The sequence below is a fragment of the Cetorhinus maximus genome, chromosome 32 (assembly GCF_964194155.1).
Source record: "Cetorhinus maximus chromosome 32, sCetMax3.hap1.1, whole genome shotgun sequence".
In the NCBI taxonomy this organism is placed as follows: Eukaryota; Metazoa; Chordata; class Chondrichthyes; order Lamniformes; family Cetorhinidae; genus Cetorhinus; species Cetorhinus maximus.
In genome coordinates, this window is record NC_135910.1 from 10898317 (window position 1) to 10922287 (window position 23971).

The window sequence follows — 23971 nt, forward strand, 5'->3', positions numbered from 1 at the left end:
CAACATGTCCATCCTTGTGATGTACGGCCTTCCTACGCCGACTGGAAAGCAAAAAGACTCATTCCCCAGTTGGATGATGCTTAACTGTCAGCCAGACAGACTTTTTTCCCCCATTTTCAATCTTTTTATATCTGGTAAAGAGAAGAAAATGACAAAAGAAAAATAACCTTTCTGATGCCACAATGAATTTTATCCAGGGTTGCATACAGCAGTGTCCTGGAGATTGATCTTCAATTCCTGGACACTTCAGGCCAATCCTGGAGGGTTGTCAACCCCAAGCAGCATTTGACTCCAAAGTAAGAAATAGGAGCAGGAGTAGGCCATTCGGCCCCTCAAGCCTGCCTCACCATTCAATAAGATCATGGCTGATCTGCCCCAGGCCTCAAGTCCTCTTTCGTGCCAGCTCCTCATAGCCCTCAACTCCCCGATATTTCACAAATCTATCTACCTCCTCTTTAAATACTTTCAGTGATCTAGCCCCCACAACTCTCTGGGGTAGAGAATTCCAGACATTCACTACCCTCTGAGAGAAGAAATTCCTTCGCATCTCAGTTTTACATGAGTGCCCCCTTATTCTGTAACTATGTCCCCTAGTTCGAGATTCCCCCACTCATGGAGACACCTTCTCAACATCGACCCTGTCAAGCCCCCTCAGAATCTTTTACGTTTCAATAAGATCACCCCTCATCCTTCCAAACTCTAATGAATAATGGCCTAACCTGTCCTGTTCAGCCTGGAGATGAAGTAAATCACAGCGAGGGGGAGGTTCGACAGAGTTGTACAGGATTATGACAGCTTCGGATAAATTAAGACAAAGAAAAGCTGATGAGGCGAGGATTAGAGGATACAGATTTAAGGCTTTGGGCAAGAGGTGTGCGGGGGAATGTGAGGAAGCACATTTTTACGCAGCGGGTGCTAATGGTGCTGGAACTCGCTGCCCACGAGGGCGTTGGAAACGGAGACGATCCATGATTTCAGAAGGAAATTGGGCAGGCGTTCGAGGGAAATAAACCTACGGGGCTTACAGGGATAGGATGAGAAGTGGGTTTGACTGGATTGCTCTACTAACTCAATGGGCTGAATGGTGGTCTCCTGTGTTGTTATGACTCTATATTATGACAAATACTAAAACAGGTCCATAAACTTTGGCTTGCAGCAGTAATAAACTGAACCAGCCCAACTCTGCAGTCATGGCCATCAGCATCACTATTCCTTCTTGGTGCCCTAGCCGGTTACCTAGTGTGTGATTGGCACTCAAGTTATAATTAATTATTTCTTCCCTTTTCTATTTGCATTGCTTCCAGTAATCCTAGCACCAGTGTGCACTACTGACTTCTGGAATTGCACTATTGTTAGGCTCATTATTTGATTCTATGATGTGAAATGTTGCTCATGCTTGCATTTATGGTGTCCGGATTTGCCTGTTTGCACTATTCTCGGGCCCCTGTCTTGCACACTTTGCACTACCCTGGTTGCAATTATCCCTTTTGCACTGTTTGCACAGTTGCCTGCCCCCCCCCCCCCCCCCTGCATTGGGGCTGCATGCACCGCTCCAGTGTTTCTGTTCCCCCATGGTTGCAGCCTGCAACCTGGTCACGTTGCAGAGCTCGAGGCGCGGCGCGTGTGCCCGGTCGCCATGGAAACTGCCTGTCAATCATGGCCGCTCTCACGAGGCCGCGCACGGGAGGGCGCAACCCAACCTGCTGGGCAGGGGGCGGCACCTCCTCTCCCATTGGGGGAGCCGCTCGAGGGCCTGCCCTCCCATTGGCCTGGGGAGCTGTCAGTCAGGCAGGGAGGGGGAGGTGCCTTTGCAGCAGGTTTGGGTGAGAGGCGGCGTCCAGGGAGAATCTGGCGGCGGGAGCGAGCGAGAGAGAAACGGCGGCAGGAGCGGGAGGAAGGAGCGGCCTCGGGCGGGAGGCGGGGGGTCTAATGTCGGTGTCCGAGACATAAACAGATCCCCATCCGGGGGCTCCGGCTCAGAGATCGGGGAGCGAGTCCTCCCTCAGGCCTGGCTCGGAACTTAGGCCGGTAAATGGCGGCTGAGCGCGGGGGCCAGTGGCTGGGGGTAAATGTGGGGGATCTGAGGGGGTAAATGTGGGGGATCTGATGGGGTAAATGTGGGGGATCTGAGGGGGTAAATGTGGGGGATCTGAGGGGGTAAATGTGGGGGATCTGAGGGGGTAAATGTGGGGATCTGAGGAGGGTAAATGTGGGGGATCTGATGGGGGTAAATGTGGTGGATCTAATGGGGATAAATGTGGGGGATCTAATGGGGTAAATGTGGGGGATCTGAGGGGGTAAATGTGGGGATCTGAGGAGGGTAAATGTGGGTGATCTGAGGGGGTAAATGTGGGTGATCTGATGGGGTAAATGTGGGGGATCTGATGGGATAAATGTGAGGGATCTGATGGGGGTAAATGTGGGGATCTGAGGGGGTAAATGTGGGGGATCTGAGGGGGTAAATGTGAGGGATCTAATGGGGTAAATGTGGGGGATCTGAGGGGGGTAAATGTGAGGGATCTGATGGGGGTAAATGAAGGATCTGATGGGGGTAAATGTGAGGGATCTGATGGGGGTAAATGTGGGGGATCTAATGGGGTAAATGTGGGGGATCTGAGGGGGTAAATGTGGGGGATCTGAGGGGGTAAATGTGGGGATCTGAGGAGGGTAAATGTGGGGGATCTGAGGGGGGTAAATGTGGGGGATCTGAGTAGGGTAAATGTGGGGGATCTGATGGGGTAAATGTGGGGGATCTGATGGGGGTAAATGTGGGTGATCTGAGGGGGTAAATGTGGGGGATCTGATGGGGGTAAATGTGGGTGATCTGAGGGGGTAAATGTGGGGGATCTGATGGGGGTAAATGTGAGGGATCTGATGGGGGTAAATGAAGGATCTGATGGGGGTAAATGTGAGGGATCTGATGGGGGTAAATGTGGGGGATCTGAGGGGGTAAATGTGGGGGATCTGAGGGGGGTAAATGTGGGCGATCTGATGGGGGTAAATGTGGGGGATCTGAGGGGGTAAATGTGGGGGATCTGATGGGGGTAAATGTGGGAAGGCAAGTGTTGAGAGTCTGGGGATTTAATCTGGGGGGCAGGGTCATGGGGGTGTTAATATGGGGTCTGGGGAGAGGATGCAGTGGGGAGGCAGAGTCTGGTGGGGGGTGCGGGGAAAGGGGGATATAAGGAATTGAATTAAATAAGTGGGACAGTTCCCAGCAAACTGCTCATAAACGTGGGACTGAATTGCCATGTCTTCTGGGGAGAGAAGAGTAGTCACTGTGTCTGTGCTCGATATGGGATTGGTTTATTTCTAAGGAACAAGAAGAGGTATTGTTCAGATTTGTTAATGACTGTGCTCACAAGTTTCTGTTGCTTCCAGCAGCCCACGGTGGGGGGAGAGGAGGAACTCCCCGCAGAATTGGAGAGTGATTTTCAGGCTGTCGTAAACTCCATGTGACCTTGGATCTGCAGCAGGATCTGTACCTGTCCCCCTGAGTCACCATGGTGCGAGACAGGCACTGAGGGGTTAAAAATACCAGCCGTACACCTGCAGTGCCTCCAGTAGAAACCGCTCGGGGTTTTGCTATTTAAATTGAGATTTGCAATTTTCAAATCACTGCTTATTCTGATTCCCATTTAATTAAATCTCTACTTCACACTTCATTCAGTTTCTTTACTCAGTATGCTGCACCCTGTGTTAATCAATCACAGATTAAACCTCAGTGGCTGTTTGTGTGGAAGCTTTGTGCCTGTCTGAGTACCGCTTCCCGCATCCTATGCTGGCTTGTTCACCTGTTATAATTGCCTGAAGCTCAGGGACGCCTGGTGAAAATTTAGGTTGCAAATAAATTACAACCCTTCACATTTTGGTGCCTTGATTTAAAAACAAATATTCCCAAGTTCGCTCGTGCACGCACACTGCAGTTTGCATTCACCATCTCGCCAACGTGCTTTTTGGGGAAAGCTGGCCTTTGTCCAGTCACGCTGAAGAGCTCTCGTTGTTTTCCAGTGGCCCAGGGCTAGTGAACAAATTGCCAATGTTCCCTCAAGCTCAAGGAGGCTGAATAATTGCAAGGATTTTTACGGCACAAAAAAAGGGACATTCGGCGGCCCAGCTGGTGTTTGCCGGTGTTTATGCATCTCAGAAGCCTCCTCCACGCTCTTAATTATCCTAACTGCCTAACCTTTTATTCCTTCCCACCCTCATGTACATCTAGCTTCCCCTTAAATTATTCTACCATTCCTTGTGGTATTGAGTTCCGCATGCTCACCACTCTCTGGGTATAGAAATTCCTCCTGAATTCCCCACTGGATTCATACGCTCATCGTCCTTCGTTTTGAACTCCTCTGCAAGTGAAAACTTTGTTTTTTTCCCCCCTTCCATCTTATTCCACAAAGGATGGAATCATAACAGCACAGAAAGCCATTCAGCCCATCAATACATGCTTCTCTATGTCTGCCATATCAAACTGCTTTGTAATTTTAGAGACCTCCATCCTTAAGTCTTTTCTTTTCTAGAGGCCTTTTCTGATAACAATAACCTCTCAGTTCTGCCCTCGTCCTTGTAAATCTATTATTGCATGTTCTTTAGTACCTTTATGCCTATGAGGGTGTTGGAAGTGGAAACAATGATTTCAAAGTTAAAATTGGATGGGCACTTGAAGGAAGCAAACTTGCAGGGCTACATGGATAGAGCAAGAAAATGGGACTGAGTCAAGTACTCAATGAGGAGCCAGCATGGACTCGATGGGCTGAATGGCCTGTGCTGTTATGGCTCCTTTTTGGAAAAACGTGAAAGGGAGAAAAAAACAACGCAGGTCGTTTCAAAGGATAGATGGAGGGGCTAGTTAGAAACATTCCAATTCCAAATGTGATGATTAATAATCCTTTTTATTCTGAATGTTTTTGCCTTCAGAGAATCATGTCTCTGGATAAAGTGCCCGTGGCTGCAAGCTCTAGAACCTCCTGCAAAAGTCTGAAGGACAGGTTTAACGGAGTGTCGGTTAAGTTGGAAAATATGCTGGACAGTCAGTACGGACAAGCAGAGGAAAGGAATCCCACGGGAAGTGTCCAGAAGAACCAGCGGATGTCACTGGGAGAGTCGGAAAAAGATTCAGGGTTTTCAGGTAATGGGAAGCACTGTGGGCTCAGTGATGATTTGAAATGCACGGTTCAGCCCGTCTCTTTGTGCCAGCCTGAAGAAGACTGGGTACCACATTTACCAGTTCAGGTCAGGCAGTGTACAGGGAGTGACATCATTTCGTCGTAACGGTTGGGATTACAACAAGGAGTGTGTGACACGCACGTTCACCAGAATGGGGGACAGCAAACCTGTACAATAGGAAATAGGAGTAGGCCACACAACCCATGGAGCCTACTACGCCTTCCAATAAAATCATTGCCGATCGTCTACCTCTACTCCACTTCCCCATCATATCCATGAGTCCCTTAACTGCCCAAAAATCTATCGCTGTCACTCTTGATTATGCTCAATGACTGAACACCACAGCTCTCTGGGATAGGGAATTCCAAAGGTTCACGACCGTCAAGTGAAGAAATTTCTCCTCATCTCAGTCCTCAATAGCCAACACCTTATCCTGAGACTATGGTCCCTTGTTCTACACTCTCTAGAAAAAGGGGAAACAGCCCCATAGCATTTACCCTAAGTCCTTTAAGAGTTTTATATATTTCAATGAGATAACCCATGGCAAGAAACGTTGTGGAAGTGCACGCTGGCACAGCCAGCCATTGTGGGGAGTATAGACATGTTAATGTTTGAGATGTGGGCTCCTCTTCTAAACTGTTCTTTTGAGGGATCCCCACAGGGGAAGTAAACTCACCTGTTCTTTCCTCTGATGCTGGCTGACGTGTTTTCTGTTTTCCAGTAACAGCAGGATTTTGCTATTATCCCTTTATCCAGCACCCCTGACCCTGGAAGCTCTTCTTTAAACCAGAATTAACTGCAGCCTTTAGGCCTCCCTCGGACATCTTTCCACTCCACGGGCGTGACAGCCAGTGTAGAATCTTTACAGCTGCATAACATTTTGCAGAGAAGTGCTGATTCCATGACCTCAGATTCTTCCCATGCCTTGAGGTTTTCTGTATTGTGTGCAGAGACCAGGGTTATATTAGGATCAGGACTGTTCTTGTCTCTGATCCTGCAAGATGGTGAGTGGGGGATGGTGCGGTGGGTGGGGGGGGGTCACCGAAGTGCTTCTACCTTGCATTGTTTGATATCATCACTTGTGTTTAAAGAGGCAGCTGCAGCATGGGCATGGATGCAATACTAGATAAGAGGCATGGAGCAGTATTTAATGATTATTTTACAGACTAAGGGGAAGTATACTATGTTATACACTACTAAAGGGTAGAATTTTAAAGGGGGTGCAGGATTAGAGACAAAAATACACAAATCTTTGAAGGTGGCTGGTCAAATTGATAATGCTTTTTAAAAAAGCAAATGTGATCCTTGGTTTTATTACTTAGATTGCATAGATTGCAAAAGTAAGGAAGCTATGCTAAACCCATATAAAATACTGGTTAGGATTCAGCTAGATCTAGTGTCCATTAAGACACAAGAAATAGGAGTAGGTCATAAGGCCCCTCAAGCCTGCTCCACCATTCCATAAGATCACATCTGATCTTCGCCATCAACTTCACTTTCCTACCCAATCCCCATAATCCCTCATTCCCTTTGAGTCCAAAAATCTTATCAATGTCAATATGCTCAATGATTGAGCGTTCCTGGTCCTCTGGGATAGAGAATCCCAAAGATGCACAGCCCTTTGGGTGAAGAAATGTTTCCTCCTCTCACTCCAAAATGGCTGACCCCTTATCCTGAGACTCTGACCTCCTAGTAAACCTACATTTATAAAGCAGTTTATGTCTGAAAAACATCCCACAGCAGTTTGCGTGCAAAAAAAATTACTTTTGAATACAGTCACTGCTATGTAGGAAAACGCGGCAGCCATTTTGTACACAGCAATATCCCACGGACAACAACTGGGTGATTGGCCAGTGATTTTATTTTTTCCTTTGCTTTACTGGCTGAATTCTGGGTGCCAAACTTTAGGAAAGATGTAAAAGCCTTGGAGAGGGTAGTGAGGAGATTTACTAGAATGGTACCAGGGCAGAGAGCCTTCAACTATGTGGAGAGACTGGAGAAACTAGGATTGTTTTCCTTAAAACAGAGAAGGTAAAGGGGCTTTAATAGGTATTCCAAATTATGAAAGCTTTTGATAGAAACTTTCCACTGGCAGGAGAGTCATAAATAAAGGTCGCAGATTTAAAATAGTTGGCAAAAGGTATCAGGGTGAGATGAGGTATTCTTTTCCATAGCAAGTTGTGGTCTGGAATGTGCTGAAAGGGCGGTGGAAGCAGATTCATTAGTAACTTTCAAAAGGGAATTGGATAAATATTTGAATGGAAAAAAATGGCAGGATTGTGTAGGACTAATTGTTGAGCTCTTTCAAAGAGCCAGCACAGGTAGAATGGGCTGAATGGCCTTCTATGCTGTGAGATACTCTGGCCGGCAGGCAGAGACTAGTTTCTTCCCTCATTTCCGCTGGGTTGGGGTGGTTTAATGGTTCTTACTTACGGACGGTTTGTAGTGTCTCTGTGTCACCTATTAGCTGTGCCACTTCCTCTTTGCCTTGTTCTCAGACACGAGCTCAGACTACTTGAGTACACTGGAACAGACTGACTCAGAGGATCAGTACCTGCACAAGAGACCAGCGGCGTTGAACCATGCCGAGAGGGTCACTGCTGCACAAAGCTCACTCACCAGCCTAACTCCTGTCTACATTGTGAAGAACGTCCTCCTGAAAGAGGTACAGTCCCTCCCTACTCCACAATCCTCTGTAGTAAACCCTGTTAAGGTGTGGGTTGGGTGTTATCATAAAGTCCTGCTCGGTGTGGCATGTGCAAGGTTAGACCCTGCAACTTCAATCACCTAATGTACACTCGTTAAAGTGAACGCAGAGGGTCGCTCTGAGATTAAATGGTTTGATTGGATGACTTCTGATCGAAGTCATGCGGCCAAATCTAGCTGTGAAAGGGAAGGATCAACCAGTGTTCCTGCTCCTGATCGCTACAGTGGGCTGTGTTGGAGAGCTCCCGTCAGTGCTGTGAGGAGGGTGTGATGCCACCTCATGGTGAATAGTTCCCAAGCTCGCTGCTGAGATTCACACATGTAAAATTTGGCCCTGTGGAACTGTACCTTCGCGAGAGCAGGAAACACCCTGCCAACAAGGTACAGTTGGAGTGGGCAGGTGGTGTGATACTCAGCCTACACGAAATACAAATGAAGATTGTGGGCAACAATTTCCATTCGTTTTAAAGGGCAGCCCCATTTTCTGTTCAGAACACTGCGTGTTACTGTACTAATATCAGTTACGTTAAAGCAAATGCAGTTAATGATAGGTTTAACAGCTGGACAAGTTGTGGCCACCCCAGCATGTTCTTAAAGCAACACAGCCAATATTGACATTGAAGTTTCTTCATTTCAAGGAGAATATTAATCTGATCAAGAGAACGCTACTTGCTGCATGAAAACTCAGTAGGCCAAGAGCTGTACTCTGCCTGTTCCAGATTTATAGTCCAGAGACAGGATCCTGTCTGTTTGCATTGGAGTAGACTAGAGAAAACTCTCCACCACTGCCCACCCCCTGACCCGTCTGTCCACAGTGCCAAGAACCCTGACCTGACTATTGTTAGTCTGCATGTTTTCACTGTTTGACTGGCAAATAGGATGGCCACCCACATGGCTGTTTGTGTGATGACATGATGCATTGATGGAATGTTCATGTTAAACCTATGGGTGCTGTGCTTGGGTGGAGTGGGGGCCTGTTGCGCGCTTGCAGGGAGCGGGGGTCCCGTTGTGCGCTTGCAGGGAACCGGGGTCCCATTGTGCGCTTGCATGGAGCGGGGGTCCCATTGTGCGCTTGCATGGAGCGGGGGTCCCATTGTGCGCTTGCAGGGAGTGGGGGTCCCGTTGTGCGCTTGCATGGAGCGGGGGTCCCATTGTGCGCTTGCAGGGAGCGAGGGTCCCGTTGTGCGCTTGCAGGGAACCGGGGTCCCGTTGTGCGCTTGCAGGGAACGGGGGTCCCGTTGTGCCCTTGCAGGGAGCGGGGGTCCCGTTGTGCGCTTGCAGGGAGCGGGGGTCCCGTTGTGCGCTTGCAGGGAGCGGGGGTCCCGTTGTGCGCTTGCAGGGAGCGGGGGTCCCGTTGTGCGCTTGCAGGGAGCGGGGGTCCCGTTGTGCGCTTGCAGGGAACGGGGGTCCCGTTGTGCGCTTGCAGGGAACGGGGGTCCCGTTGTGCGCTTGCAGGGAGCGGGGGTCCCGTTGTGCGCTTGCAGGGAACCGGGGGTCCCGTTGTGCGCTTGCAGGGAACCGGGGTCCCGTTGTGTGCTTGCAGGGAACGGGGGTCCCGTTGTGTGCTTGCAGGGAACGGGGGTCCCATTGTGCGCTTGCAGGGAACGGGGGTCCCATTGTGTGCTTGCAGGGAACCGGGGGTCCCATTGTGCGCTTGCAGGGAACCGGGGGTCCCATTGTGTGCTTGCAGGGAACCGGGGGTCCCATTGTGCGCTTGCAGGGAACCGGGGGTCCTGTTGTCCGCTTGCAGGGAGTGGGGTGGCCTGTTCAGCGATCGGATTCTAATTCTGTTTTTCCCATTGCCGTGTGTTGAACAGCCTTTGCCCGTTCCAACAAGGAGCCAGCTTATTCACACCCAACTACAGACCTGGGGAAGCCAGCACTCCCTTGGCGCACCAGCAGGCCAGGCCCGAGTCGTCTTCATCCGACAGCCTTTGGCGGCTTCTTTGAAATTGCAGAAGACGGAGGCGAAGGTTGGGGCGGGGAAAGACACCTACCTCCCGATTTTAAACTCCTACCCAAGGATAGCCCCTCACCCGGACAAAAGCCAGGAGGCCGGCAGCAGGCCGAGGCAGACCGGGCAGTGCACAGCTCAGGATGACAGGACTGCCGATCACAGCAGGAGTAAACGGCTGTGCCTGGACGAGGCGGAAGTAGCCTCGCAGGGGACTCCCAGAAATGACCAAACCTCGCACGTAGCGCCAGCGGCCAACTGTGGGCCAGCTGAGAATACGCAGCAGCCGCCTTGCTTCGGAGCAGCGAGCACCTTCAGTCAGTTTGATGTCTCGGTCTCCCCATCGCCAGTGCTCTCTCCAAATCTTGTATCCCAGTCCGAATCCTCCGACTCTTTGTACTCCTGGTCGTCGTACTCCTCCTGCTCTTCTTCATCCTCCCCCTCCTCCTCCACTTGCTCCGTGTTTTCCCGCGCCCCGAGCGTCCAGTCACCCGCTGGCGAAACCACGAGACCGGCTGCTCGAGCCCCCAGGCGGCCGATTCCCAGTCCCGCCAAGGAACGGCGCTTTCGCAACACGGTGGAGATCCTGAGCCGGTCGGGGTTGCTGGAGATCACGCTGAGAACCAAGGACCTAATCCGGCAGAACAACGGCGCCCAGCGGCAGATCGATGAACTGAAGGAGCATGTCCGGCTTTTCTGCAGCGCCGTGCAGAGCAGGGAGCCCCAGGCCCTGCTGAGGCTCCAGGAGGTGATGAAATGCTCCGGGAGTTACGGATCGATGACCAGCGGAGGGGTCTCCTCCTCAGCCACTCCGAGCCCCCTCTGAGCAGACACCCCTGCTTTAACCAGGGGTCTTTGGCGAACTGAAGGCCTTGTGTTAGCCCCCGTGGGGCGCTCTGTGGAGAGTGTGCAGGACAGTGGAGTTGAGGTTCAGCCGGGATCTCCTTGCATGGCGGAGCAGGCTCGAGGGGCCATATGTTTGAGGGGCCAGTACTTAACACCTGTAGTTGCCTCCCACAAAAGAGGCCACGGACACATGGGTGTGAACGATTGCCTCAGACTCCCAGCTTTTTAAAATAAAAATTCTCCTTTTTACAGGTTTTACTCTTTTTGCTACTTTAGCAGAGGCGCTTCAGTCTCCACGGAAATATATTTATTTGCTGTATACTTTCAAGTTGGCTGAAGAGCTGTCCTTGCTTTGTTTGACCAGTTCCCTTGGTAGTTTCTGCGCAGTTCGCTGGGGGAGAGAGAGAGAGACCTCAGCCACTCGCAATCCTACCGTTTTTGCCATTCTGGTTCAGAGCAGCAGCCCCGGTGCTCACTGGCGCACATTTACAGGGCTGGAGTTCCCCCCGCCCCTTGAGGTGGCTCAGCGGTCAGAAGGTCCAACCTCAGGGGTTTGCACTCTTTGTCCGTGCTCACGCCCCCCAGCGCGGTACCGAGAGAGAGCCACAATGTCAGAAGTGCCGTCCTTTCCGTGAAAAGTTAAGCCAAGAGCCCGCCTGCCCCCCTTGGGTGGATGGTGGAGATCCCCGGGCACTATTGGAAGAGCTAGGGAATTCTCCCAGGTACCACTGGCTTACTGCTGACTAGTCTTGCTGCAGTCTGTGAAACTTTGATGTGCACAATATGGTTGTAATGCTTGTCGTAATAAGTTACTGAATTTCAGTGTATAAATGGATGTGGGACATTTTCTGAGCAGGGTAATGAGCCTCTGTGTTAATGCAGGATTGTTTTGCAGCCCCCCTCCCCACCCTCCCCTGTCTCCACGCTCAATGGGAACTCCACATTACTGAAGCCTGGGCTTCTTGTTCTGACTAACTGGGTCCGCGCGGTTTGGGTCGGGCGGACTCTGCAACCCTCGCCGTGTCAGGAAATGCCAGCGGTGGGTTCCCCTGCAGTTTGTGGAGTTGCTGTGTTGCTCTGGTGTTCCAGAAACATTCAGCAGGTCAAGCAGCATCGGCCTGCGCAGAGAGGAAGATTGACCCGAAACGTTAAGCCTGTCTCCTCCTCTCGGGCCGCTGCCTGACCTGCTGCACTTTTCCAGTATTTTCTGTTTTCGTTTTCAATACCTGCAGCATTTTTCTCCTGCTCTTGCGGTCTGGCTGACTGACTGATTGGAGCGTAAGCACAGACAGGATTTAAAATTAAAACAAAACCTCTCTCCTACAAAAAAAAAACAGGAAGGCGATGACGCACAACACAAGGCAAAGCATTGCGGTACACTGAAAACCTGTAATATAAATAGAAAATGCTAGAAATGCTCAGCAGGTCCGGCAGCATTCGTGGGGAGGTAAAGAGATTTAAAGTTTCAGGTTGGTGACCATGCATCAGAACTCCAGCCCCTGAAGCACTGTCCCTAATGTCTGCTGGAGGCTGCATGTACTTGCAGACCTCTGATGAGGACAGGCTGTGATGAACTTTTGGTGGAATAGCCTGTTGCCACAATTGGGTGATATGTTGGAGAGAGGGCGAGGAAATTTCAGCATGGGGCTTTATGGGGGGTCGTGGGGGGCGGAAAGTATGCATAAGAAATGGAGTCAGGGGAACTGAGTTCTGGGTGAGGAGGGGTGTGTTGTGACACAGGAGGGGGTTGGGAATACAGAGAGTAGCAAGGCTACATGTTCAACATGAGGGTGAGAATTTTAAATCTAAACAGTGGAGGGATCTGTAGCAAGGGCAGGAATGAGCACAAGTGTGCAGGACTTGGTTCAGGAGCAGTAGAGTATCTCAGTAGACGTTCAGGGTTTTTAAAATTTTTTCTTTTATAGGATGTGGGTGTTGTTGGCAAGACCAGCATTTGTTGCTCATCCCTAATGGCCCTTGAACTGAGTGGTTTGCTCGGCCATTTCAGAGGCCGGTTTAGAGTCAACCACATTGCTGTGGAACAGGAGTCGCATGTAGGCCAGAGCTGGTAAGGATGACAGATTTCCTTCCCTAAAGGAGCTAGATGGGTTTTTACGACAATCGATAATAACTGTCAGGGTCACCGTTACTGAGACTAGCTTTCAATTCCAGATTTTACTAATTGAATTTAAATTCCACCAGCTGCTGTGGTGGGATTTGAATCCGTGTCCCCAGTAGCCCAGAGACATTACCGCTACACCACTATGATGTGATTTAGACTTGAGGTTAACCACACAAACCTGCTTAGGTCCTAATTGGACTGTGGGAAGTAGAAACGGTGCAGTACAGGCATCACGAGAAGGACTCCCAAGTGGTGATCTGATCAGGTGGGCATTAAAGATCCCAAGGCACTATTTGACGGTCAGCGGTGAACCGACCAACATCTGTTCCTCGACCAACACCACTACTAAAGTTCAGATTAATTAGTCGATTGATCTGGTTGCATCTTGCTGGGTGAAAATGGCTGCCATCTTCTTCTGCATAAGTGATTCTCTGAACGTGATGCACTTGGAGAAGTTCACAAGGGATACAATAAAGTGCCAGATAAATGCAAGTCCTTTATTCGTCCAGTCCTGGAAGCTGTGGAGAGACAGTCCCGTTGTCTGCATGAGTCAGTCTCGCGTTTGCAGGAAAAGTCAGACCTTTTTCAATCTAACATGCGTATGTGTTGGAGCAATCACCTGTACCTGAACCAGGAGCCATCCCTCAGATTCTCAGCCTGACCTTGTGCAGAAAGCTCTTTGTTCTGCTTTAGTCCTTTTATATCAAGCAAATGTTTGAGGTAGCTTTGTTCCTGATTTGTAGAAGCAAATTGTCCAGGATTACTGGGAAAGGTGGGATTGTGTGGGGGGGTGGGGGGGGGGGGGGTGGGGGGGGGGAGGGGGGGAAAAGTCTTGAATTTACAGTTAACGGCACCAATTTTTGTACAGTGTTGATGCAAATAAAGTTTTGAACTAGACATTCTGGCGTTGCAAGTTAATTTCTTAAGCTGCATTGGAATTTATAGTTGAAAAAGTTGATGGGATTTGCTTGCCGTTTTAAGATTTTAATATATCGCAGATTAAGGTGGTCTGTGATCTGAAGGGCTGGCTGAACAGGTGCTTTACACTGAAGGGAGAGGCAAGGAGAGGGAGCTTTCTACAGCAGTCGGCACGAGGTCATTGCCCTGTTTCTTCCCTTGACTCTGGTCAAGCTCTGTGCTCAGTGATGGGCTAGGTCTGTTTTTTCCGTCTCTCCCATTCCTCTTGATTAATGCATTAAGCTGTGATCGATGTTGGAAGTGGCCAGAGAAAGCAGTGACTGAAGTGTTGATGGGTTGGAGCAGATGGGATAGGGATGGGGAATGCTGCTCTGTCACAATAGGGACACTACTTTCTCTGCACAGAGTGGAATCAGCTGCAAGAAATGTACAAGGAGAAGGGTATGCCTTCTCCATGGCAAGAGAGGAAAGGAGATATCCCTACAAATCAGTGACTTAATGAATTGGGCGTCCTTGGGGCAATGAACTGTACTCTCCTCCAGCACCTGCCATCTGCCCTAACTCTGTAACCTCCTCCAGCGCCTGCCATCCTCCCCAACTCTGTACCCTCCTCCAGTACCTGCCATCTTCCCCAACTCTGTACCCTCCTGCAGTGCCTGCCATCTTCCCCAACTCTGTACCCTCCTCCAGCGCCTGCCATCCTCCCCAACTCTGTAACCTCTTCCAGCGCCTGCCATCTTCCCCAACTCTGTACCCTCCTCCAGCATCTGCCATCTTCCCCAACTCTGTAACCTCCTCCAGTGCCTGCCATCCTCCCCAACTCTGTACCCTCCCCCAGCGCCTGCCATCCTCTCCAACTCTGTACCCTCCCCCAGCGCCTGCCATCCTCCCCAACTCTGTACCCTCCCCCAGCACCTGCCATCTTCCCCAACTCTGTACCCTCCTCCAGCACCTGCCATCTTCCCCAACTTTGTAACCTCCTCCAGTGCCTGCCATCCTTCCCTACTCTGTAACCTCCTCCAGCACCTGCTGTCCAGCCTATCTATGTTCAGTTTTTGCCCCGTTACCTAAGGAAGGATATACTTGTCATAGAGGAATTGCAATGGAGGTTCACCAGACTAATTCCTGGGATGGTGGGAATGGCTTGAGAGATTGAGGAGACTGGGTCTGTATTCTCTAGAGTTCAGAAGAACGAAAGGTTACCTCATTGAAAGGTACAAAATGCTTAAGGGGTTAGACTGGGCAGACGCAGAAAGTATGTTTCTCTTGGGTGGAGGGGGGGTAAGTCTAGAGCCAGTGAGGGACAAGCCATATAGGACTGAGATGAGGAGGGATTTCTTCACTAAGTGGGTGGTGAATCTTTGGAATTCTCTACCCCAGGAGGCTGTGGAAGCTCAATCATTGTGCATGTCCAAGACAGAAATCAATAGATTTCTAGATACTAATGACATTAAGGGATATGGGAATAGCGTAGGAAAATGGCATTGAGCTAGACGTGGTCTTACTGAATAGCAGAGCAGGCTCAAGGGGCTGAATGGCCTACTCGTGCTCCTCTGTAACATTGTACTGCGCTGTAAGAGGTCAGTTAGTTAAAGTCCAGCAGTATCCTAGCATAAAATTGGCAGACCCTAACTGTTTCCTCTTCCAGCCTATGCCCCGAGCTCCCTCGACTTGGGGACATCAGGGTTGGTCCCTACAGAAAGCCGACAGCTAACAAATTCTTACTCCTTTCTCTTGACTCCTCTCTTCAATGGTGTTTAAACAGTTGGAGCAAAAGCCCTAGTTCCTGCTAACAGCTCACAAGTGCCATCCTGTGACAGAGTGGGAGTACTACAGTGAACAGATATCATTTCAGCCTCCCAGAATAGTTGCAATACTATCACAGCGATCTCCAATTGCAGGGGAGAGACCACCATTGCCGTTTGCAACAGTAGTCTGCAATAAAATATCTCTGGACCAAGAGGCTTTATTTGGCACATCTGCTGTAATTTATTGAAGTGCAGAGTTTACTTTTGAGAGGGGTCAACAATGAGGATGGACACACCTAGCGGGGAAGCTGACTGTTTCTTACAGTGCTCATTCAGCACCCAGTGTTGGTCAAGCTGTAGGTAGAGCACAACAGCACAGAAAATGCTGCTGAGACCTTGGAGCAATACCCTCCAGGTGGTTCCCACTGGGATTATGGTCCGATACTCCCAGGGAATTCTTGCTTGGCGTAAGAGGAAAATGTGAGACAGAGCGTACCTCCCACTTCCTCTCCAGGAAATCTCGGCGCCATGGGGCACCAGACACAATAGTCACTGCATTCCCTGCAATCTGAAGCGTTTTGAGATGTTTGGGACACCGGACGAGGTGCTCCATAAATACCTCTTGCCTGTCAGGCACTGAAAGTGTAAACGAGAGAAATATTAAATAAGGACATGAGCAGCCCAGCGGTTCTAATCCTATTTATTTAAACAATTGTTACCAGTCACTGGCAACACAGCTTACAGCGTATTCTAGTCATAACTCAATACAATGATTCCATGGCGTTAGCTGGTCTTCTGCTGTTCGGAGCACGAGTCCACTCTTATCCTCTTCTTTCACTAACAGTAGAAATCCCAGTCCTACAAACACAGGAGTTCATTGTCAGTCTGTAATAAACTCGTCTTTTTGACCACTACATTTCCCACATCACCCCCTCCCCCACCAGTCCCAAACCCCCAATGAAGACAGTGATTCCCACTGGGGAACGCCTTGCATAGGTATCAGTTACCCTCTTGCTCTCTCACCCAAGTGATCGTGCTTCATGTCTGATCCCAGACTTGGCATGACATCAGCCTATTGAAATGTAGGCTTCGTCACTCAAACTCATCATACAATAGGGGTTTCACTGGACAGTGATCAAGATCAGGAACCCTGGCTGATCTGATCTCTCTCTCCAGCCTTCATTTTCTCCCTGTCCAAAGACTGAAGCCGGTTGTTTGCCACTTATTACTGCCCTAACCGGGATCAGCTTGGACTGGAGGCAAGTCTGGTGTCTTCCTTCTCCCTATAGCCTGGTCCCACAGTGGGTGCAGCGTTAGTGAAGCAAGAACAGACCATGCTGGAAGCCTACAGCAGGAGGAAGGCCATTAAGACTGTAACACTAACTTGCCCATTCTGTGCTGGCACCGAATGACTTGCTGAGTGTTTGCAGCATTTTCCATTCTTGTTTCAGGTTCCCAGCATCAGCAGTTTTCCTGCTTATTCGTGGCAGGAGGGAGAGCTAAGAGAGGGACCAGGTTTCTACTGTGTAAACAGTATTGCACAATCTTCTGAGAGCTCCACGGTGACACCCATTGCCCCAATGTGCCATTTAGTGCCCCAGTATGCCAGCAGACATGAATAAGCAATAAAGATAAAAGAAATAAGCGTAATGAAGTTAAATGCTCTTACTACTGTTGGCATTTCCACAAGCTCAGTCCCCAGATATTGGATCTCTTTCACAATCGACTTTGGGAAAAATCCAAGAGTTGTTGACTGCTCCCCGAAATAATCACCTTGAACCTAAATACAGACACTGGTTAGTCTCACAGGCACTGGTCAGTCTCACAGGCACAGTCTCACAGGCACTGGTCAGTCTCACAGGCACTGGTCAGTCTCACAGGCACTGGTCAGTCTCACAGGCACTGGTCAGTCTCACAGGCACTGGTCAGTCTCACAGGCACTGGTCAGTCTCACAGACACTGGTCAGTCTCACAGACACTGGTCAGTCTCACACAAGCACAAGTCAATCTCACACACACTAGTCTGACTCATAGACTGGTCAGTCTCATATATACTGGTCAGTCTCACAGACACAGTCTCACTGACAGTCTCACAGACATTGGTCAGTCTCACAGGCACAGGTCAGTCACAAACATCAGTCTCACACAAGCACTGCTCAGCCTCAGAGACACTCATCAGTCACAGACAATCATCAATCATCAATCAGAGACATTGTCAGTATCACCCTGGTCAATCTCAAGGAAACCAGTCAGTTTCACACAGGCGCTGGTCAGTAACGTAGACACTGTCTCACAGAGACGTTGGTCAGTCTCACACAGATACTGGTCAGTTACATAGACATTGGTCTGATACAGACGCTGGTCAGTGTCACAAACTGGTCTGTCTCACAGTAACAGATAGGGAGGCGATAGCATAGTTGTATTGTTGCTGGACTAGTAATCCAGAGACCCACGGTAATGGTCCGAGGACCCGGGTTCGAATCCCACCATGGCAATCCAATAAAAATCTGGAATTAAAAGTCTATTGATGACCATGGAACCCATCTGGTTCACTAAAGGAAATCTGTCATCCTCACCAATGTGGTTGACTCTGAAACGACTCAGCTGTATCAAACCACTACAACGTTGCAAAACCTTTCATTCTTCTGAACTCTAGAGAACACAGGCCCAGTCTCCTCACTCACCACCCTGACTTGGAAATACATCACTGTTCCTTCACTGTTGCTGGGTCAAAATCCTGGAACTCCCTGTCTAACAGCACTGTGGGTGGGTGTACATGGACTGCAGTGACCACCTTCTCAAAAGCAGGGATGGGCAATAAATGCTGGCCTAGCCAGCGATGCCCCACATCCTGTGAAAGAATTAAAAACGAATGTGGTTCTAAGTCAGGATGGTGAGTGGCGGCTTGGAGAGGAACTTCCAAGTGCTGGTGTTCCCATGTGTCTGTTGCCCTTGTCCTTCTAGGTGGTAGAGGTTGTGGGTGAAGGAGCCTTGGTTGCTGCAGTGCATCTTGCAGATGGTACATACACTGCTCCCACTGTGTGTCAGTGGCGGAGGAGTGAATGTTTAAGATGGTGGATGGGGTGCCAATCAAGTGGGCTGCTTTGTCCTGGATGGTGTTGTGGGAGCTGCACTCATCCAGGCAAGTGAGGAGTATTCCATCACACTCCTGACTTGTGCCTTGTAGATGGTGGGCAGGCTTTGGGGAGTCAGGAGGTGAGTTACTCTCTGCAGATTTCCCAGCCTCTGACCTGCTCTTGTAGCCGCAGTATTTATATGGCTAGTCCAGTTCAGTTTCTGGTCAATGGTAACTCTCAGGATGTTGATAATGGGGGATTCAGCAATGGTAATGCCATTGAACGTCAAGGGAAGATGGTTAGATTCTGTCTTGTTGGAAATGGTCATTGTCTAGCACTGGTGTGGTACGAATGTTACTTGCCTCTTATCAGCCCAAGACTCAATGTTGTTCCGGTTTTGCTGCATTTGGACATGGACTGCTTTAGAATCTGAGTCGTCGCGAATTGTGCTGAGCATTGTGCAATCATCAGTGAACATCCCCACTTCTGACCTTATGATGGAAGGAAGGTCATTGATGAAGCAACTGAAGATGGTTGGGCTGAGGATACTACCCTGAGGAACATCTACAGTGATGTCCTGGGACTAAGATGATTGACCTCCAACAACCACAACCATCTTCCTTTGTGCTAGGAATGACTCCAACCAGGGGAGAGTTTTCCCCCTGATTCCCATTGACTCCAGTTTTGCTGGGGCTCCTTGATGCCCCACTCGGTCAAATACTGCCTTGATGTCAAGGGCAGTCACTCTCACCTCACCTCAGGAGTTCAGCTCTTTTATCCAGTCTCACAGACACTGGTCGGTCTCACGCAGACACTGGTCGGTCTCACGCAGACACTGGTCGGTCTCACGCAGACACTGGTCGGTCTCACGCAGACACTGGTCGGTCTCACGCAGACACTGGTCGGTCTCACGCAGACACTGGTCGGTCTCACGCAGACACTGGTCGGTCTCACGCAGACACTGGTCGGTCTCACGCAGACACTGGTCGGTCTCACGCAGACACTGGTCGGTCTCACGCAGACACTGGTCGGTCTCACGCAGACACTGGTCGGTCTCACGCAGACACTGGTCGGTCTCACGCAGACACTGGTCGGTCTCACGCAGACACTGGTCGGTCTCACGCAGACACTGGTCGGTCTCACGCAGACACTGGTCGGTCTCACGCAGACACTGGTCGGTCTCACGCAGACACTGGTCGGTCTCACGCAGACACTGGTCGGTCTCACGCAGACACTGGTCGGTCTCTCAGACGCAGAGTCAATCTTACACAGACACGGTTTAATCTCACAGGCAATGGTCAGCCTCACACCAAAACCAGACAGACGCCCAGTCCAAACACTGGCAGTGGACCCCCCCCAGCGTTGTGCCGCGGTGAGTGCCAGGACCAGGGCTGAGCGAGGAGCCAGTGATCAGTCTCAGCAGCGAAGACCTAGAACAAACTTTAGTGGAGACTCTGGTCTCAGACTCACAGTCCCTTGCCAGAAGTTGCGTCCTTTTCCTTTGAGTTTTCCGTAAATATAGACGATCTGCCCCTGGCGAATGTTGATAAACCTGCAGTCGGGACCCGTGTAATCGGTCAGCGCTCGAGCCATTGAAATGGGATCTACAAGGGAACAGAGGGTACAGTGTCCAGACTGGGGCACCTTGAGTTCACAATAACCCGGGCATCACTTATCCACGCTATTGGAGGGGGATGAAACCCCACAACCGTCCATGCTCCTGTTCCCTATCCAAGGCACGCACTTGGATGCTGGGGGGAGGGGGAGGGAACATATCTTTAAAGAGAACAAGTCTACCAACATCCCCCTGTCTGGAAAAACTCAGCAGGTCTGGCAGCATCGGCGGAGAAGAAAAGAGTCGACATTTCGAGTCCTTATGACCCTTCAACAGAACTGAGTGATATTAGGAGAGGGGTGAAATAGGTGAAATATTTCACCCCTCTCCTAACTATACTTCAGTTCTGTTGAAGGGTCATGAGGACTCGAAGCGTCGACTCTTTTCTTCTCCGCCGATGCTGCCAGACCTGCTGAGTTTTTCCAGGTAATTCTATTTTTGTTTTGAAATTCCAGCATCGGCAGTAGTTTTTTTTGTTTTTATCCCCTTGTCTGGGCCCACACACACACATCAAGAAAGCTTAGGGCAGGCATCAAGCTAGCAGAGAAATAAGGAGCCAGTGATGGACAGACACCGTCTAGCAAAGCCCCTGAACAGACTGGGAGACTGGGGGGGGGGGGGGGGGAATACCCAGCAAGGATTTTCACAGCGAAATATCAGCTTCTGTTTCTGTTCATTACCCCCCACCCACCCACTGCGGTTCATACTTAAATAAGGTGGGACTTTATTTAACACTCTTCAAAATTATGAAGGGTTTTGACAGAATAAATCAGGAGAAACTGTTCCTGTTGGGAGGAGGGGGGGTTGGTAAGGAGAGAATTGGCAATGAAATAAAAGATGGGTAACTCTTTCGAGTTATCAACAGATCGCACGTAACTCTTTCGAGTACATTCACAGTTCTTGGTTTCCGGGAAACGCTTTCGAGTTTTCAACAGTTACAGATTGCAACTCTTTCGAGTACAATCACAGTTCTTGGTTTCTGGGAGTGGGACATGAACCCACAACCCTCTGATTCAAAGGCGAGGGTGCTATGAACTGAGCCACAGCTGACGTTGGTGGGGGGGCGGGGGGGGAAGAGGCGAGGTTTGGATAAGGACTTCTATTTACCCAGCAAGATCTGACTGTCTTAAAGAGTGGGGGATTCACTAGTAATCATCAAAAGGGAACTTCTTCAAAACTCTTCGGGTTTAAACCAAGACACACCCAGGGGAGGGTGAGCACTCGAGGCGATTATTGCAGCTGCATTGACTTTGTCTCTGTCTCTCTCTCCCCCTCTGAGGTTTGTTTACTCACGGCTGCATTCTTCGTCCGCACACAGCTTCCTCTCGGCCAGTCTGTGCCTCACTTCGCCCCGAGCGGACCAGGCGCCACCGGCGCTGAGAACAATCAGGCAGAAGGTCCAGGTCCAGGTCCAGACTGCCCGGGACACCTCCCGCTGCATCTTGCCTCCCATCCAGCGCCAGAAGTCCACAACCCCTCGGAGTCCGGGGCGAGAGTGGAGGCAGGCTGGGTGAAAATGCACAGTCTGTGCACCCCACCACCAGGAGCTGGTTTTTCTTTAATGAGCCAACAAATCTGTGGAATGTTCTTCCTGTCAGGAACTGGCTCCAATCAAAACAAAATAAATAAATCGCAACAACTGCCTTTTTTTTTTAAACAAAAAGCTAACTCTAAAGCACCCTCTGGGCACGGAATAAACATTTTTTCCCTAATTCTGATGTTTGAGTTGGATTGAGTTTCTGATTGGAATGGTTTCGTTTTAACAAGTGCTCTCTCTCTTCTCGACAGCGTATTAGAATGAACCAGACTGATAATACCCCTCACACCCGACAGTCCCTTTCATACCTTGTGCTGGGGATGGTACACAATGTGTCGGTGTTATGCAATCCCAGGACAGGTACAGCACGGGGTTAGATACAGAGTAAAGCTCCCTCTACACTGTCCCCATCAAACACTCCCAGGACAGGTACAGCACGGGGTTAGATACAGAGTAAAGCTCCCTCTACACTGTCCCCATCAAACACTCCCAGGGCAGGTACAGCACGGGGTTAGATACAGAGTAAAGCTCCCTCTACACTGTCCCCATCAAACACTCCCAGGACAGGTACAGCATGGGGTTAGATACAGAGTAAAGCTCCCTCTACACTGTCCCCATCAAACACTCCCAGGACAGGTACAGCACAGGGTTAGATACAGAGTAAAGCTCCCTCTACACTGTCCCCATCAAACACTCCCAGGGCAGGTACAGCACGAGGTTAGATACAGAGTAAAGCTCCCTCTACACTGTCCCCATCAAACACTCCCAGGGCAGGTACAGCACGGGGTTAGATACAGAGTAAAGCTCCCTCTACACTGTCCCCATCAAACACTCCCAGGACAGGTACAGCATGGGGTTAGATACAGAGTAAAGCTCCCTCTACACTGTCCCCATCAAACACTCCCAGGACAGGTACAGCACAGGGTTAGATACAGAGTAAAGCTCCCTCTACACCGTCCCCATCAAACACTCCCAGGGCAGGTACAGCACGAGGTTAGATACAGAGTAAAGCTCCCTCTACACTGTCCCCATCAAACACTCCCAGGGCAGGTACAGCACAGGGTTAGATACAGAGTAAAGCTCCCTCTACACTGTCCCCATCAAACACTCCCAGGACAGGTACAGCACGGGGTTAGATACAGAGTAAAGCTCCCTCTACACTGTCCCCATCAAACACTCCCAGGACAGGTACAGCACGGGGTTAGATACAGAGTAAAGCTCCCTCTACACTGTCCCCATCAAACACTCCCAGGACAGGTACAGCACGGGGTTATATACAGAGTAAAGCTCCCTCTACACTGTCCCCATCAAACACTCCCAGGGCAGGTACAGCACGGGGTTAGATACAGAGTAAAGCTCCCTCTACACTGTCCCCAAACACTCCCAGGGCAGGTACAGCACGGGGTTAGATACAGAGTAAAGCTCCCTCTACACTGTCCCCAAATACTCCCAGGGCAGGTACAGCACGGGGTTAGATACAGAGTAAAGCTCCCTCTACACTGTCCCCAAATACTCCCAGGGCAGGTACAGCACGGGGTTAGATACAGAGTAAAGCTCCCTCTACACTGTCCCCAAATACTCCCTGGGCAGGAGCAGCCAGGTTAGCTACAAAGTACAGCTCTCCTTCCCTATTACACCAATGTAATACACTGTTGCCAGACTAGCAGTCCCATGGCTGCTTTAAGTGCCAATTTCCAGCTGTTGGCTGGAGCTGCAGACCTGCCCACTCAGCAGGTTAAGTCCCATAAATCAGACAACCAGGCAAAGCTGTTTATGAACCCCGCTCTCAGATCCCCACATCCATCAGCACCAACTGGCAGCATTAACTCTGTAGAACCAAGCGCCAGAAATAAAGAGCAGTGAGGGAGGAGGCACTAAATGCAGGAAGTTTGAGGACTCTGGGTCTATACTCGATGGAGTTTAGAAGGATGAGGGGGGATCTGATTGAAACTTACAGAATACTGAAAGGCCTGGATAGAGCGGACGTGGGGAAGACTAGGACCCGAGGGCACAACCTCAGAGTAAAGGGAAGACCTTTTAGAACAGAGATGAGGAGAAACTTCTTTAGCCAGAGAGTGGTGAATCTATGGAATTCATTGCCACAGAAGGCTGTGGAGGCCAGGTCATTGAGTATATTTAAGACGGAGGTAGATAGGTTCTTGATTGGTAAGGGGATCAAAGGTTACGGGGAGAAGGCGGGAGAATGGGGTTGAGAAACTGATCAGCAATGATTGAATGGCGGAGCAGACTCGATGGGCCGAATGGCCTAATTTCTGCTCCTA

General features: G+C 50.0%; 2 protein-coding genes across 2 annotated transcripts; one reads left to right on the top strand and one right to left on the bottom strand.

Moving 5' to 3' along the window:
- The first annotated feature begins 1815 nt into the window (after positions 1–1815).
- Positions 1816–13507, top strand: LOC144671399 (CLOCK-interacting pacemaker-like). Its single transcript, XM_078533290.1, has 4 exons — positions 1816–2028; positions 4918–5128; positions 7665–7831; positions 9690–13507. Exons 2-4 carry the CDS (start codon positions 4924–4926, stop codon positions 10650–10652), a joined length of 1335 nt encoding a protein of 444 aa, XP_078389416.1. The 5' UTR covers positions 1816–2028; positions 4918–4923; the 3' UTR covers positions 10653–13507.
- Positions 13508–16144: 2637 nt separating this feature from the next.
- LOC144671413 (melanoma-derived growth regulatory protein-like) lies at positions 16145–22292 on the bottom strand. Its single transcript, XM_078533315.1, has 4 exons — positions 21446–22292; positions 20008–20141; positions 17130–17240; positions 16145–16318 (listed from the first exon to the last, which is right to left on the bottom strand). Exons 1-4 carry the CDS (start codon positions 21603–21605, stop codon positions 16298–16300), a joined length of 426 nt encoding a protein of 141 aa, XP_078389441.1. The 5' UTR covers positions 21606–22292; the 3' UTR covers positions 16145–16297.
- Positions 22293–23971: the final 1679 nt, after the last annotated feature.

Excerpts from the sequence above, each read along its gene's own strand:
- LOC144671399 (XM_078533290.1), top strand. The coding sequence starts at position 4,924 with ATGTCTCTGGATAAAGTGCCCGTGGCTGCAAGCTCTAGAACCTCCTGC. Across the intron at positions 5,129-7,664 it reads AAAAGATTCAGGGTTTTCAG|ACACGAGCTCAGACTACTTG; the intron begins GTAATGGGAAGC and ends CCTTGTTCTCAG. Across the intron at positions 7,832-9,689 it reads AGAACGTCCTCCTGAAAGAG|CCTTTGCCCGTTCCAACAAG; the intron begins GTACAGTCCCTC and ends TGTGTTGAACAG.
- LOC144671413 (XM_078533315.1), bottom strand. The coding sequence starts at position 21,605 with ATGGGAGGCAAGATGCAGCGGGAGGTGTCCCGGGCAGTCTGGACCTGG. Across the intron at positions 20,142-21,445 it reads TGCGGACGAAGAATGCAGCC|ATCCCATTTCAATGGCTCGA; the intron begins GTGAGTAAACAA and ends GTTCCCTTGTAG. Across the intron at positions 17,241-20,007 it reads GCAACTTCTGGCAAGGGACT|GTTCAAGGTGATTATTTCGG; the intron begins GTGAGTCTGAGA and ends GTCTGTATTTAG.